The 18,330-nt window shown below is 38.3% G+C and overlaps 1 protein-coding gene across 1 annotated transcript in view; it reads right to left on the bottom strand.

Annotated features, from left to right (window-relative positions):
- Positions 1-18,330, bottom strand: part of LOC131692410 (uncharacterized) — a 320,838-nt gene that overhangs the window by 283,887 nt on the left and 18,621 nt on the right. The window contains exon 2 of the mRNA XM_058979439.1: positions 7,674-8,531. Coding sequence (XP_058835422.1) covers positions 7,674-7,930 — 257 coding nt within the window. The 5' untranslated portion in view covers positions 7,931-8,531. The remainder of the gene's footprint in view (positions 1-7,673; positions 8,532-18,330) is intronic.

Below are 18,330 nucleotides of genomic sequence, written 5' to 3' on the forward strand. Positions count from 1 at the left end.
CGTTTGGTATATTGTAGATCTCGAAGCAAATCAAATTCGAGTGAAACGTTTCTTGACTGAATTTTGTTTATGTTACTGATAAAAAATTGATTCGGCATCAGTAAATTTTCTAAATATGAACCGTTATTATTGTTATTTGTCGCATCAGTACTTCAAGCCGGAGAAGAAAAAGCAATATAACAATATTTTAGTTAACCCAAAGTCCCACTTTAGTCCAATTATACAATTATTATGTATATAAACAAGGAAACGAATGCTGTATCTCTATCACAGTGGTCAGTTTTCAGCGCAAAATAATACAATCATAACTTATTGTACATTTTCTTCCAATTCATAACTGTACCAGAGGAGATACACATTTTCATTAAAAAGGAAAATCAGTTAAATAGTTTTATGGGAGTGGTTTCGCACCAACTGTTTAAAGTCTCGTTCCATTTTTTATAATACTGGTGCGACCGCAGGCAGCAACAGCAAATTTCACTTTCCTTATCCGCACGATTAAATCTGTTATATTCATTCCGCTTTAGCTATGGTCAGTATAAATGCTCAATTGGTGCATCATTGGTGGGGCTTGATCAGTGTACAAGAACTGTCTCAGGCTAAATAGTGCGATCGAAAGTGGATGCTTAGATTTACGAACCAGTTGTCGTTGCAATTCGCTTGATGTCGTAAAACTGGAAAGCCATTACCCACTGCACTGCAAAGCATCGATTTGAGGGAAAATTTATTTCCTCTATCTTTCCAACGTACCCATAACAGGGTTGAAGGAGGAAGATGAAAATTTATTTGCGAAAACAAGACCCGCGACAGGGCTGTGACTGAAACGGTTCACTTTTCAGTAGTAGCTCGGTTAGCTCATGGCACGTTTTTACTTTCCTTCGCATCGACTGGCGACTGGTGGTGGTTTATATCTTGCTGCTTCCTGTGTCGCGGTTGGTTTTGTAAGAAATTTTTTTATTAATGCTAGCGATAAATCCATCTTGGAATGAAAATGACGTTAGGGTAGCCTGCAGCTGTGTTTATATAACCTTAGCTAATGTTGATTAATTAGTTAATAAACTGAAGTCCACCAAAAGATTAACAATATCATCATCATCAGCGTCATCGTGTACAAGCAATCCGGGTGCTCTGAATCGATTCCGAATATATTTTAGATTTCCAGGTAACGGTAACTCGATCTTGGGTTACCAGCTTCTAGTCTCCTTGCACGCCCGCCGCACGAGCATCTTCGATTGCACACAGCCACCGAATGCGGACGACCTCTTTCAGATTCTTTGCTGAGCATAACTTTAACTTTTTTCTCTTTCGGCATTCGCACTACATGTGTAGCCCACTGAAGTCCACAGTGTTTATCAACTTTCCAATGCTAACATGTATATGTACTTGATACTGTTCGTGGTTCAAGTGTCTGCGCCATTCTTTATTTTCTACTACATCGCCGAGTATTGAACAAAGAATTCTTCTCTCAAGGAACCAAGCACTCGATAGTCTGTTTCCTTCAACTTCCGACCTACTTGCTCTGGAGTCGCAAAAAGTGAACGTAGAGATTGAAACTCTTCAGGAAGTCCGATGGCGCGACACTGGAGAACGAGAATTTCGCACAGTAAACCCCATTATTCAAGTACCACATCTACTACAATGCACTACAGTGGCGGCGAGAAGGCATAACATGGTATGGGTTTTGTAATGCCTGGTAAGTAGCAACAACGGGTCATTACAAAGAGGTTGATACACTGCGAAACAAAATAAAAAATCTTTTTGGGAGCAGAACGAGAAAAAAGTTTGGGGTCCCAGGTGGTAAAGAAATTTTTGAAAAAAATTGAAACGGTGCTTCACAGTTTAAAACCAAAATTTGTATTAAGAAGTAGGGTGGTTCTACAGAGTAGATATCAATGAAAATGATCATCTTAAATTTTCGCATAAAGTCTCACATAAAATGTTTATTACATCGGACATCATTAAGGGGGTGCGGCGATTTCATAATATTCGAAAGAATCCACATAATCCACGTTAAAAATCGATTTTTTTTTGTCAAAATATGTCTAAAAGTAGCATGAGACATCAGCATCTAGTGTCAAAACAAACGAAAACCGCTAAAACCAAATTACATTTTTTTTAGTTCCATAATTATATAGGTTCATATATAGTTTACCAATAGGCACACGCCTACCAACGACAAGCCCGAAGACCTGCGGAGAAAGTCCAAAACATGACGTAAACTCACAATCGGAGATATGACTATCTGTACCGCCTATTTTGCACGAAAGAAAATTCACAAGCGCGTATAGAACAACCAAAGGGAGAAGATTGACAAATTTTTTTTTTGAATTCTCAAAGGCCAAATTTCACATCATTTGGACTCCTGCCCACTTCGCTTTTTGAAATTGATACTATACTGAATTTTTGAAATTGATGCTATACGAAAATAAGGAGGAAAAATATATTAAATGCTATAACTTTTGAAGTATCAATCAGAAAATTACGATTTATACCTCATTTTGAAGGAAGTAGCCTTAGTATTTGAATAGAGATATCTCTGTTTCTATCAAATACGGTAAAGTGAGATACTGGGTCATTTCGCCCCAAAATCCCCTATTTTTGATTATTTTTTCTGCTCCGTTATGCAAATCATACATATTTTGCAATTTTTCTAATGTGAAAAATCTCAGAAATCGAACAGAAATTTTTTTAACTTTTGTCCGAATACGCGAAGTTGGGGCCATAGAGCCTTTTGTCAATCATATTAAATTTTGTCATTTTCTCGATCATATATCTCTATTATTCTTCAATCAATTCCGATTTTATGATAAAAATGTGAAATCGAGATTATATGTCAAATAAATTGATGTTTCTAAATTTTACCGGTAACGAATATATTTTTATTTTGTTCCTAAGGATTTTCCACGTTCAACAAGGTAAGTTTATTAAAATTGAGTTAAGAATAATAGGGATATATGCAAGAGAAAATGATAAAATTAAATATGAATAACAAAAGGCCCTATAACCCCAACTTGCCCAAAGGATCCGTTCGATTTCTGACATTTTTTCACATTAGAAAAATTGCAAAATATGTATGATTTGCATCACGGAGCAGGAAAATTATCCAAAGTAGGGAATTTTGGGGCCGAAATGGCCCAGTACCCCACTTTCCCATATCTTTATAGAAACAGAAATGCCTCCATTCAAATACTAAGGTTATTTCTTTCAAAATGAGGTATGAATTGTAATTTTTTGATCGCTACTTCAAAAACTATAGCATTTAATATATTTTCCTCTTTATTTTATTAGTATCAATTTCAAAAATTTCAAGCGAAGTGGGCGGGAGTCCAGAATTGGTCGGTGTTAAGTCAGACCGGACTAAGTGACAGTGCATTGATTTCGAGAAAAACGAGTTTAAAGTTTGAATCGCAGCATCCTTTACATTATGATTGGAAATTAATTTTTGCCGTAATTCTTGTTTATTGTTACATATTTCAAATCTGGCAAGAGTCGAATGTAGCTGACGAAATTCTGTATCCATTGCTATAATTATCTCATTTTTTTATGTTTTGCGACTTAGTCCGGTCTGACTTAACACCGACCAATTGTCCAAATGATGTGAAATTTTGCATCTGAGCTTACTTTGATATTTGTCACAATATGAGGGGTGGGCTTTGAGAATTCAAAAAAAAATCGGCATTAGCAAGAGCGTGCGATGCAACCATGTAAGAGAAAGTAAACCTACGTGCATGCTGCCACCGAGCCTGGAAGAAGATGCAGGGAGCCCGAAACATTGCGGAAAGAGATTCTTTAAGACCAGTGTAGTAGGCGACAAGAGCCGCACTTAACAAGAAAATCACGCTCATTAAAAAAGCCTGCCTAGAAGAGCTTCACCGCAACGCCAATTCAAATCTGTGGGCTGACGCCTATAGAGTTGCCATGGCAAAGATAAGAGGACCGGCAGTACCACCGGAGAAGTGAGAGTCATCGTAGAAGCGCTATTTCCACAGCATGAACCGACGGCCGAGCCGCCCGCGCCATACGGGACGCAGTATGACTAAGAAGAAGAAGAAGAAGAGGCTCGGGTAACAAACGAGGAGCTGATGGTGGTGGCAAAAGCCTGAGAACCAAGAAGGCCCCGGTACCAAACGGTATCCCCAACGTGACTCTGAAAACAGCAGTCCTATCGAACCCGGATATGTATAGGACCGCGTTGCAAAAGTGCATCAACGATGGTGACTTTCCCGACATCTGGAAGCGACAAAAGCTGACGCTGTTGCCGAAGCCAGGCATGCCCCCTGGAGATCCTTCAGCATACAGGCCGGTATGCCTGTTGGGTACAACCAGCAAGGTTCTTTAAAGAGTAATCCTTAACAGACTTACAACATACCCAGAGGGCGAGAATGGACTATCCAATATGCAGTTGGTTGTGATAAGCAGCCGAAAAGCAGTGCAGCAGAATTTCGGTCCAAGAGTTTCTCATCAACTGAAAGTGGGAAGTTAGACAACTGGGAGTGATGATAGACGGCCGACTAAGCTTTAATAGCCACATCGACCACCCATGCGGGAAGATCGTATGAGTGATCTCGGCACTACCTCGGATCATTCCCAACAATTCCGCGATCAGCAGCAGTAAAAAGCGACAACTTGCGAGTGTTTCCACATCGGTATTCAGATATGCAGAACCTGTTTGGGTGACGGCACTGCAGACGAAGAGGAACACATCTCATGCGGGTGTCTAGCGCGTATCGAACTATCTCGTCAGAGGCAGGTTACGTGATAACTGGAACAGTTCCCATAAACATTCTACTCAAAGAAGATAGCGAGTGTTATAGGGATTGAGGAACGAGAGGAGTCCGTAAACGAGCCCGAGCTGACGCCTTAATCAAGTGGCAACATCAGTGGGATAGCGCTGTAAATGGTTGATGGACCCATCGACTAATTCCATGCTTGTCGGTGTAAGTGATCAAAGCGCACGGTGAGGTGAACTTCCACATGACGCAGTTCTTGTCTGGTCATGGATGTTTCAAAAAATATCTGAACAGGTTCGGCCACGCGAGTCCGCCATTCTGCATCGCGCGCGGTAATGTAGAGGAAGCGCCTGAGCACGTGGTCCTCGAATGCCCGCGTTTCGAGCACGAGCAAAACGAAATGAGAGCCATTCTCGGTGAGGACGTTAACATGACCAATATTGTCCAAAGAATGTGCGGGGACAAAGAAAAATGGGACGCGGTGAAAGGAACAGTCGTTCAGATCATGTCAACGTTGCAATGAAGCTGACGAGATGAGCAACGACCAACAACTTAGCAGTACACGGCCTCGGGTTGTCGAGGCACCGAAGAACCGGAAGTCACACTCCAACTGGAATCGCCGGACCGACCATGGCACTTGACAAGTCAGTCTGAATAAGGGAGATAAAGTAGACCACCGGGCGCGACCGATGTAGGCTAGATCCACCGCCAGAGACTGAGCGCATGCATCGTCAACGGTAGGTCATCGGGGCCCCTGAGAACCTGAAGTTTACCCCCCCCCCCCCAGAATCGCAGGACCAACCTCGGCATCTGCCCGGGTAGCATCGGTTTCGGGAAACTCTTCTTGGGAGTAGGAAAGATCCACTGTCGAGGACTATTTCGAGTAGTCCGTAGCGAATCACCGGCTTGAATCGTCGGGGCACCAGTAAACCGCACGCAATCCTTCACTCAGAATCGCTGGTCGTTGGGGCACTAGTGAACCGGAAGACACCCTCTACCAGAATCGCTGGATCGATCACGGCAACTGGTCAACGAGAGCAGCGCATGTAGAATATCATGCCGTGTAGGACTGATATGGCGGTTATGAGACCAGCGAACTAGCACAGCCAGCTAGACCCTGGAATCAAACAAAGTGCATTAGCACGCCTCCCCTCGAAGTAGTTATTTCAAATGGAATCCGGGTGATCAGGGAAATGTCACACTTCTTGGTGGAGTTTTGAGAAGTAGGATTCCGAGTTATCTTCTCTGTTCAGAGTCCCTCACACTGGCACACGATGGACGAAATCGGTAGCATGGTCTAACTATTGAAAGTGTGCTGGGTCGACGTAAAAGCTTTACCACCAAATAAATAAAAACACGCACACACATACAGACTTTTTCCGATCTCGACGAACTGAATCGAATGGTGTAAGAGATTCGGCCCTGCGGGCCTCGGTTGAACAATTGAAATCCGGACCGATTGCATAACCTTTCTATATGAGAAAGGCAAAAAACAATTTAAATAAAAGCTATTTTTATCCATTAACGAGAAAATTGTTTAACCTTCTTTATGTGTTAACGTTTTGTAACAAATAAGGTGCTAGCGGGTCATATTGATCCCGATTTCGAACGCAGTTTTAAGACCCATTTTCAACCAAATCTATATGAACTGGTATATAAATTGTTTGTAAAAGTGCCAATTTTCAGTTTCTGGTAAATATCGTTTTTCACCTTATTGGAATCGGAATGGAATGAGAATCGATGCCGAATGGGGTGATGTTTGGCCGATTACGGACTATTGTACCCCCGGAATCGGCATCGGAATCGTAATCCGGGACATCCAAGATCGGTCGTATCATGTACAAATTTAATAAATACATTCTCATTTTTGTTTTGTTTGTGTTTATTATTGGTATTCTGTTAAAAAACCTGTGATTTATGATGACAGTTCTGCATACATCTATGGATGCCAAACATGACTCCATTCCGTGCCGATTCCCACTGACCAACCAGGTGAAAAACGGAAATATTTACCAGAAACTGAAAATTGAAACTCTAACAAACAATTTAAGTACCAGTTCATATAGATTTGGTTGAAAATGTGTCTTAAAACTGAATTCGAAATTGGGGTCAATATGACCCGCTAACACCTTATTCGTATCTTTTTTTGTACAGCCCTTCAGCAATGAGCGAAAATTTTGAACTCTATTGAAAATCGTTGCTCTTTATGAAAGAGGAAAAGTAAAGAAATTCTAAACTTCTAGGTGCAAAACTTAAAAAGTTATCGCATTTTGAAAGTTCATTTGGGGTCATATTGACCCCAACACCTCAAGAAGATTATAAACATCTTTTCACGTAAACAGCACAAAACCTTTGACTAAATTAGTTATGGAACTTAGGTTTTGACTTCATCTCATCAGGATTCGACACTAACTTAGTGACAGGAATAAGCTAGACCTGGCTGGTTCTCATCAGCTTAAAATGAACTCCATTTCTTGCGGAATATCACGCAGTACTAGGGGTTTGCTTAGGATGATCCTGATGCACGAGCCTTCGAAACAAATGTAAAATAATTTACCCTCGTTGATGCGACGCAGTCTAATGCAATATTCACCATGGGCCTTCATAACTGCACTGGGCTTTTTGTCCAAACGTAGCGCAGGCGCTTGGAAGAGATACACTCCAAAAGGAAAGTAATTAACACGATCAACCAACTGTGTATTTTCTGGACCGGTTTTCTTATGTATACAATATTTTAAATATCATGGCGATAGCATAATATAGCAACAAGTTAGTTAGTTTGAATCGGCTCACCAATTCATACAATAAATCGCGTGCGTCCAACGCTGCTTAAATTAGCAACCGACAACAAGCTGTGGTATGTTATTAGGAAAGGAATTAATTTCTAATCAAAACTATGAGGATTAAATTTATTATTAAAGAAAAACGAGAAATAATACTTACTTTCTTCCTTTCTGATCTACACTATCCACCACAACGTTCCAGGTACGATGTATCAGATACAGCAAAAACAGCATTCGAGAACTTTCCGGATTCTGCTGCTGCTGTTGACTCTGATGATTACTCCTGGAAGCGGTACTAGTAGGTCCATTCTCATAGCAGCACCGTTTTCCATTGCAATTAGGGTAGCACTGTTGCGGTTGCTGCTGCTGTCTTCGAGGCAACGTTGACTCGTTCGCACTACTTATCGCATTACCCATCTTGAGTTGATTGAATTTCTATGCTAACAACTCTCAATTGGATCCAATCACGTGCTGCGTTTTTACACCAGATCGTAACGGGAAAGAACATTCGTAAAGAAACATTCTATCAGTTCTGCGGAAGTCAATCACTGATCTCATTCATGTACGCGCTATTCTTCTAAGCTATCCAATCTAACGAATGATCACAACCTGCTCATCGAATTGGTTCGAAATTTTGCTTGATTCTTCGCCGCCTGCAGACAAAGGGAGCTCGCTGGATCAGGTGCACAATCGGAGTAACGTGGAATCTGATTTAATGCGGGACTTTTTCGTCGTTTGTTTTGCTCAAGACATTCATTTAGGTACACTAGTTCACATTGCGTTCGGCTTTCCTACTTTCCTAGACGGAACACTATCGCACTATCAACACTCTGACTATGTTATACGTTGTATGCAGGCACGTATCTATATCGTCTCAGAAACGCCCCTAGGTAGTATTTCTTCAACGCCTTCCAGTTGTTTATACGCTCCACTGCAAGTAATTTTCTACTTCAAATCGTTTGCTGTTTATGGCCGCTCTGCAGCCACCTTTCCCTACCGATCCAAGCAAGCTCGACATCTGATAACGAAAAGTAACAAGAAATACATAGGAAATTATTAATAATGCAGCCAAATTAAATTGAATTAACGTTTTTGAGGCTTCACACTGCATCCATCCGCCACCGGAGGAAAGAATAACGAGTTGATTGAAACTTTGCAGAATCGATCGTGTTGGAATAAACGGAAGAAGCGGTTGATTAATACTTTCTATAGAGGCGCTTTTCCTGTCTATGCCTTGAACTCTAGTTGAGTAATGATGAATGACTTCCGTAGACAATGGCGAAGCCAGCGCTTTTTCGGTGCATTGCATTGACCAGAAGAGCTGCGTAATTCGGCTTCTAATTGATTATACCTCTTAATCTGGACAGCTTTGATTGTTAAATTGCCGTCATAACGAAATGCAAACCATTCAAAAAACCGTTTATTTTGGGATTATTACCAACAACAGTATTTTCATATTAGCTGACTACCTATGGATGTCAAAGACGCTGTTTAATGAAAGACAGTTTCCAAATCATACAAGTTATCAATACAATACGTTGTGGTTGTAAATAACTGTTCGACGTGCAGTAAGGTACTTGCTCATTAGATTCCATATCCCAAGGAAACTATAACCTCAATCTTGGCGAAATTTTGACCCAATAAACTTTTGCCAATCAATACATGATGTGCAGGCCCGATGAGAGGGGGAGGCAGCCAGGGCAATTGCCCTGGGCCCGGGTATTTGGGGGCCCGCGTTTTTACCCGGAAGATAGGCGAACACGACCGGTATTCATAAGAGAGCAATAAAAATAGCAATAGTAATTTTTTTGTAATCATTCGCTTTATTAAATTGTTATATGATAAAAGCGTAAAAAATGAAAACTTTATTTGATAGTTGACATTTGTTAAAACAAACGTTCTCAAGGGAGTTGTCTACTTTATGTACAAGTTTATAAAACGAGTTTTATTGCTTGAATCGACGGAATACATTACATACAAAATATTGAGAAGCCAATTCAAAGTATTTTCGAAGAAAGCGTCAAACAGAAATGCGAGGGCACGGACAAACGCGTCCGTCCTCATCTACGTTCGCTTCGTTGCTGAAGCGCCGATTGTTGGCTTGGAGACACTGGGCATGATTGTTGCTGAGTGAATATTTGTTCCTGTTAGATCCGTAGATATTGATTTTGTAGCCGTTTGTGGTTTGACATAAGATAACGGTGTGCTGTTTACAGTTATAGTAGGTGGTCTAAGCTGCTGTTGCACAAAGTTTTCCGTTGTGCAGTGTCTTTTTGTAGAATTCGCGCATAGGAATCTAGCATGGTTGCATAACCAGTATTGTCTGATGAAATGTCCCATTGTCGGTTGATCTGTATAAAATGGTTGCGCATGAAAATGTTGATTTATATGGAAGCATTCTCACCACAATATCAACGTTATTGGATGGCCAATGTTTACACCCTACAATTTCACTATGTTAGACTTAGCGTGCTGATTATGTTCCAGACCATCAATAAAGCAGAAAACGGAATATATCCGCTCACTGCTAAAATAAAAATTCTAAATCCCTCCGGGGGTTGGAAGTAATATTCCAGCTATTGAAAAACCTGCAGACCATTCAGCATCCTTCCGGGGGTGCAGAATGGTCTGTTTTAATTGTTTTGTGTCGTTACCCAAGTAACCATAAGCTCTATTATAAAACTCTAGATAAGCTATAAGTTAGCATTTCCATTGATAACTAGTCGTAAAGTAGTATTTGTAAAGCTTCAATGCATCTAAAATGTAAAGCATTAAATCTAGCACTATATCGACATACAGAATACAGACATCGTGCTAAAAAGCTTTTGAAAACAAATACTATGAAGCTTTTATAGAAAACTCCACGTGCTAATACAGAAACTTTTTATAGTGTTTTGAGAAATCGAACAAAAACAAATATACGTATGCGTTCCAATAGCTTGGAGCTTGTGCGACCACGCCTGGGTCGCTACTCCGTTATCTATCTGGACTAGCTAAAGTTGCACAGGGAATCAGTTGATAATTAATGCATGGGAGCAGCGAAACATCTTTCAATGTGCAACTCCTGAAAATTCTAAAGTGTTTATTGATCAACACCGGCGCCGGCCAGGCCCGAACGTAGATCGCGAAAGGAAAGGGAAGGGATATTAGTCCGATACTTGCTCTTTCTAGAAGATGTGTATACTATATACTAGGCACTAGGCAAGTATCACGGGAGGAGGACATTTGTTAATTTGTATAGAAGTTGTATTGTACGTCTTCGTTATCGACGCCAGAGAGGTGACTCCACTATCTGGACTAGATATCGATCCATCAACTCATGGACCGGAGACCAGCGGCTTTACTTCCCTTCTAAAGGAAGGCGTGACCACAGATTTTTTCACCTCAGAAAAATCTCAACGACCTCGGCTGGGATTGAACCCAGGCCAACTAGAATGAGTGGCGGTCACGCTTACCACTCAACCACCGGCGCCCTCCAAATATGCGTATGCGTTCCAATAGTTACCTAAACGCCTTCATTTAATAAATGATGATGGAATAAACTTAAAATCAAAATGCAAATTCTGCACGATTTATCGAAAGATTATATTTGCAATTGTACAATAGACGTTTGCGTAATTTCAACCAAACATTTAGGCAAAGTTTGGATTAAACCAAGTATACATGCAAATCTTCTCACCGATCAGTGATCAAACGCGTCTACCAAATTGAGTCGAGGTTTTCGACTGCGGATCGAATCCCATTTCTATAGGCACTAAATCGTTAATTTAAAGAGTCGGCATGTGAAACGAAAGAAGAGAGGAAGGGTGGGTACGTTATTGAAAATTATTTTTTCCTTTGCTGTGTCGATAAAGAAGGGAATAGTTTTTTTTTAAAAACGCGGCTCTATGTTAACATTGCTGACAGCCATTAAGGGGCTTCTGAATGTTTAGTATGCGAATATAGAAAATGTCTAAAGCCATTAAGTAATGCTTCGTGGTCTTTTGGGTATATTCGTTACCCCTAACCTTACCACTTCCCCAATGCTTCCCATCAGGGAAATCATGAAAAGACAATTCATGGCAAGGCACAAATCTCTCCGATCAACATGATGAACGTACCATTTGAGCTAGATGTAACTGATGCCTGATTCCTGAGTACCCACAAATTGAAAAACGCTATGGAAATTTTACTGGATTTGGATACCACAGAATAAGAAGCTATCGAAATTCTCATGTCTGGCACGCTATATGTGGACGTGGCAATATGAGTCAACCGGAGACTGATAGAAACCACGGACTCACATACTGAACTAGAGCGCTTAGGTTTAAAGGGGCCCGGTAACACAAGTAACACAAGCCTTGGGGCCCGACGCGGCTCTCGACGGTCCTGATGGTGTGTTAATTTCACCCAATAATCTCACCGTAACCGCAGATTATTGCAAAAGATAATAACTTATAAAATGTTTTTGTGAATCGCCGTTAATAACTCAATATCAATGGGGCACAATCCGTGGTGTTTTTATTTTTACTCAAAATACAGAACCACCTAGAGCACTGGTCTACGGTCATTGCGAGCCCATCCCCATACCGCTAACATTTAGTTGTATGGTAGACTGTTTTTTTTTTTCAAAGATGCGTCACATATCCAAAAGAATTTCCGTAAATTTCGGCATTATCACACACATTGACTATTTCTCTGTTGATTTTACCATAAGAGATTGAGCGATGAAAACGTGAACCCTTAAAATCGCTATTTTCCATTTGCCATTTCACACATTGATTAATCGTAAATAATTTGTTTGCAGAACTTTTAGAACTTTGTATTGCGCATATTTTTTTTTTTTTTGAAGTAACAAAATTATTACCTCGTCTACTTGAAATGTTATGCACGATTTTTGTTGAAAAATGCCCCATTTTTTAAATTATTTTTTACAGAAATAACGCTCCCGCAGTTTTTTCACCAAAAACTACAAAAGTTCCGATCTTTCAAATAATATTAAAATATAGAAAATCCATTTGGATCCATTTTGGAACCTACATAACATTGAAAAATACCATTTTTGTTTTGAAAATCGCCTATAACTGTGCATACAAAAGAGATAGGAACTTTATTGCTTCGGCAAAAATATGCACTTACAAAAGTTCCAAAAACATCTAGAACAAAACATTTGCGAGAAATTAACACATAAAAAGATATTGATAGAAAACCGATTTTTCAAGAGCCACCCTACCATAAATATTGAAAAAATCATAACACATGAATCATTCGAGATAGCCATATAGTTTCATCACAAAAATTGCTTCAGTTTGATTGACTTCTAACTTTATTGAACATTATGCAGCTGAATTTTGCATATTTAAAAAGTTGATACTATACGATAATATAGATAACCTTACACACAACAAGGAAACGAATGCAAGCCTGGCGGGTCTAACTGTATCAATGCCACCACTGCCGAAACCTTATAGTAGACGCCATGAAATTTCGGCATAGGCGGCATTAACTCACATACAGTTTAACCGGCACCCGTTTCCCTGCTGTATGCAAAATATATCGTGCGCTCCTCACCCCGACGTGCGACCCGAAACCTAGCACGTGCATGCACGATTGTACCGTCCGGACGATATAGTCATGATGCTCGGTTGGCATTCGAGCGACGAATGATTGAAGCGTGCACATACGGTACCTCTATTTGTAAATAACCCGCATTTGGTTGAGTCACTGCAAATGTCAACGTTGCCAAAATTCCATAGAGCCTGTCGCTCCGCTTTAAATAGGTTTGCAATTTTTGCATTTTCCTAGTCACTTTCGAAATTTTTTCTGAAAATCCGTTTTTGATTAATTTATAGTAGTCGTATATTTTACGAAATTTAATACAAAACACGTGCACATATTTTCCAACAGATATCGCAATTATATTACGATTTCGTTTAGTACAGCGGAAGTTATTCGAATTTAAAAAGTGGGAAAATATCTCAACAGAAATTGTAGCAACGGGAGCCTACTATTGAAGCGTTTAGCGTTGTTGTACTTCTAAAATTCATAATATTTTCCAAAAATTTCGCCGATCCAGAATATGAATTTTTAGGTAAAATACAAAAGTCGCGAGAAAATAAATTTCGGTCAGCTTTTCAAAACTCTGGACCACAGTGCGCCGGAAGGTTAAACATATAACACTAGTTTACAGCACTGCTGAACTCAATAAACTGGTGGTCATTTTCAATGTAAAATCGTTTGCTGAATTCGAAAATGAAGTTCAAAAAATTACACCAAAACAGTTTTCGAGTTACAATGCAAAAAATGAATTGTGCCATAAAAATAAAAAGTTTGTTCAATAAAATCCAAATATCTTCGGTTGTACTGCATCGATATGAAATATGATTAAGTCGAATTAAAGGTAATTAAATGCACTTTAGGTCATTTCAACATTTCGTTTTAATACGACTACTGGTTCTGACACTATTTACGATTTTTTTTTCTGAATTTTTCCTCGTATCTTTAACAAAAATGAGTGTTTGGTCAAGATTTTGGGCTAGATAAAACAATCCTAAAAATTATATTTTTATGGGAAATTAAAGCCTACTACAAATAACAAATAAAAATAATAAGCAATTAATAGTTCAAATCGGATGGAAATTGTGAAAGTTATTAATTTTTATTGTTGAATAGGATTTTTGGGTCAACTTATTGAGCCGTCTCGATTCCAATTTTGTCTAGGGCTTGTTTCATAATATAAAAGGAATTCTCGGTCAGAATTGTGTTAAACATGTAAATTGAAGAATTTTAAAAGAATTTAATCTGGGATAAAATTCGAACTCGTTCATCCAAATTATTCAAGACTTCTAATAACAATAATTTCAGGCTGCACAGTGGAGTGATGTCATCGAAAAACTGGTATTAAAAATTCGCATATTATATACATGTGTCATACAGAAGCGTATACTTAACGGAAACTTATGACGACGCGAAATGTTAAATGCTGGCACAAGCTTCACGAATGATGACTTCTAAGTGCAATTACAAAATATTCTACGTTCTTCAAATCGTTCTGAAATTCCGATTTTGAAATTTTAAACATAAAATAAGTCTTGTTCGATATCCTACACAATTTCAAAACACGAACTGCTAGAAGTTCTTAGAAGAATAATAAATTAATAGGTTTAAAAATTATGAATTTTATAACACTTGACGTATATAGTATCACACATTTATACTGATTCGCATAGTTTGTATTAACATTGTACAAAACACAGTTGAGCAGCTAGCGTTTCAAAATACGAATTTTATAACGTGTTAGGGATTAGTTAACAACGAATTGTGTATCATGAGATTATTATTTTAGTAACACACTTGTAAATATAAAACGCATTATTGCATACCAGTCATTCGATGACTTATAACTTCATTGAGCCTGAAATTATTGTTATCAGAAGTCGAGAATCCTTTGACTAAACGAGGTCGATTATTACCTCAGATTAAATTCTCTCAAAATTTATTTATTAATTTTATTTATTTAATGTGGTTCTAACAAAGAATCCTTCATATACTGTGAAATAAGCTCAAGAAAATACCGGGATAGAGACGGTTCAATAAATTGACCCAGAGAAAATTGAAAATTCTCATTTTACAACAAATTGAATAACTTTCACAATTTCCATCTGATTTTAACTAATATATGCTTATTTTCATTGGTTATTAGCAAGCTTTAATTTTCCATAATAATAAAATTTTTAGGATTGCCTTATCTTGCCCAAAACCTACAATCAGGCAAAATAGCGAATTTCATAGGAATATCGCATAATTTTCAGCCACAAGTAGCACGTATGTAAGTCATAAGATTATCTTGTGAAACGGCATTTATTTTGTTAAATCAGTTTGCTATGATTTCATGTTCCATAAGGTATCTTTGAATTATCATAAGACAATATTAAGAAAAATTTCTTATGTTTATGAGAATCATAAGATGCTCGTATGAAATTCGTACGACTGGCATATGCAATAACTTATTAAATGTTAAGATAATCATAAAAGTCCTATGTTTTTCATATTAATCTTATGAAAACATAGTTTTGTTACTTTTCTATTCATTATAAGATAAATCTTATGAATTTCGCTATGAGTTTTGCCTTAGTGTAGACTAAACGCTCATTTTTCTTTAAAAAATGAGGAAAAAATAATAAATAGTTCAATAAACTCGTAAATAACGTCAGAACCAGTAGCTGCATTAAAAAAAATGTTTAAGCGACCGAAAGTGCATTCAATTGCCTTTAATACAACATAATAATATTTCATATCGAAGCTCTAAAACCGACGATATTTGGATTTTACTGAACGTGCTTTTTATTTTAAAGGTTACATTCATTTTTTACTGTAACTCGAAAACTGTTCTACTGTAAATTTTTTGGACCTCATTTTCAACTTCAGCACACAATTTTACATCAGAAATAATGATCAAATGTTGAAGTTCAGATTTTTATTTTTTTTTGTAAATTAGTGTAATTTACAAACAGAATTATTCTAACCTCGTAATAACATATTAACGTATTAATGTATTAACGTATCCCAGTCAAAAAGGGCAAGTTGCTGGCTAACGGGGGGCTATTTGCCAACTTGGATGCGCTAATTGCCCTTCAATTTGCCAGCAAATTGCTGGCAATTAGGGGGCTGTTTCAAATGCAACATTTTGGGCGATTTGCCGCCGTCATTTTTTAGCCGCTCTACCCGCCCTTAAATCGCCCCTAAATCGCCCATTGAACGAGCCATTTAATCGCCGCCCTTAATTGCCTAATATGAAAATTACAAGTAATACTTATTTTCGGATTCATTATCTACTCACATAAAGTTATCACTGCACCAGGTAATCACCACCAAACTATAGGAAGAATCAATGGTGAAATTGGCATTGCACACCAAAACTTACCACAATCTGACTTTTATTAAGAGTTTAGGTCAGAGATCTTGTTCCACTTTATTTACACACGATTCCACAATTTCCCACATTCGTTGGCTAAATGAAGTGCACTAAACAAACAAAATGCAAGCGAGAACACGCCAATTGTTTAAAAAAAACTATTTTAAGCCAAACATGAACCGCCATGTTTGAAAAACGCAAAAACAACCAAGTCCTTTTCAGCCGCCAGAAAATTTGTCTAAGTGTTGAAATTGCCTTTAAATCGCATTCGCAAATTGCATTTGTTCCTAGCGGTAATCAGCTCAGGCGAGTTGAGTTAAACGTCAAACTGTTTAAATCGCCTGACCATGTTCGTCCGCATTTTTTTGACAGGGATTGACCTATCTAATCTAGGCTAGACTGGCATTTTATAAACCCGACGGCAGACACATTCTTAGATGAACCCTTAGATCCGGAAATATAATCTGTCTTGGCAATACTACCGGCAGAAGTGCAAATTGGTTTCCACCACAACTACACACAACTATACTGGATGAATCTAATCTTAAGAGTATACTGATTGTATGTATGCTATTTATGTATACAGTGAGACCCTATCAATCTGATGGTGAAGCATTAGATTTAGGCGCAAAAAGTTTTATTATTCTGATTTTTATACATTTAGTAACAAAGGAGGCAGTGAAAATGCGAATCCATTGAGTTTAATCGTTAGATATGAGAAATGATCTGTAGTCTAATTTAGATTTAATAGTGAATAATTGTAACCTGTTATTAATTGTGAATAAAGCTTTATATTTTTTAAAGCGCTTTTAATTTAGTAATTTTATTGAATAGCGCTTTGTTGAACTAGAGTCACTCCAAACACGTTCTTTTTAATAATTATGTCCTGTCCTGGTAATTGGCGATTAAGTTGACTGTTGCAACGATCATCTCATCTCATTTTGCAATGTATGTCCAATCCTATGTTCACATATTGGAACTAATTCCCCCATATTATCAAATATCGTAAACCTGTCCAGTCGGCATCGCCAGCAAGTTGATCTGATTTGCTACGTGCAATAAAACCGATTATAACAGAACAACCAATTATTGATAATTTCCTGTGAATCGATGCCGATCATCATCACTTACCGACATGGGTGGATGGCATGGAACATGCACCGATAGTGGAATGAACGGAGCATCGAAATTAATCAGCATTTTTGCAGTTGCAAACGCCTGAGATCTAGTGCAACTAGCAGCTTGAATTTCTTTACGAGCAATTTTGCTTTTTCGATCTCAGCTAGATAATAGTTCTGTTTTTTCGTTAAGCTGAAACATTGCTGTACGCATCATTATGCTATGTTGGAAAAATGAGATGTGGAACGTACGTGGTGTATTCGATTTTGTTACGAGACACAAATCGTCGTTTGTATTTTATTCCACCATTTAATTCCATAATGAAACATTTAAAACTATTCATGATATAATTATTCGAATGCCCTGGAAACCGTGTAGAACTATGAGGCCAAATGAGATCTGGCCAACAGGCAAAGTCAACAACATATAGTATTTAGTTCTAGTAAAGTTTGCCAAAACACAAAATACTACTGCTTGGAAAGACATTTTACGTGGAACAGAAACTAATAAAGTGTAAATCGAGGCTATTAAACTGTATCACGCGTGAGCAGTAAATACTACTTCTAATTCTGCCAAAACCATGAAATTTACATGTTAATGCTCTGAAAAGATCTTTTCTATACGTAACTAAGTACAAACCATTACTCTCTATCAACCGACTTAAGCTGATGCTCAGCCCGCATCCTGTTAATCATGCCTTGGTCCACTTCTGGATGGATTCAAAAGGTAACTTGCTAAGAGAAACACGTTCTCGTGCAGTTGGCCTGCCACAGTAACCTATAAAATACGACCCACTGGGGGCCAC

Source organism: Topomyia yanbarensis, chromosome 3 (genome assembly GCF_030247195.1).
Source record: "Topomyia yanbarensis strain Yona2022 chromosome 3, ASM3024719v1, whole genome shotgun sequence".
Classification (NCBI taxonomy): Eukaryota; Metazoa; Arthropoda; class Insecta; order Diptera; family Culicidae; genus Topomyia; species Topomyia yanbarensis.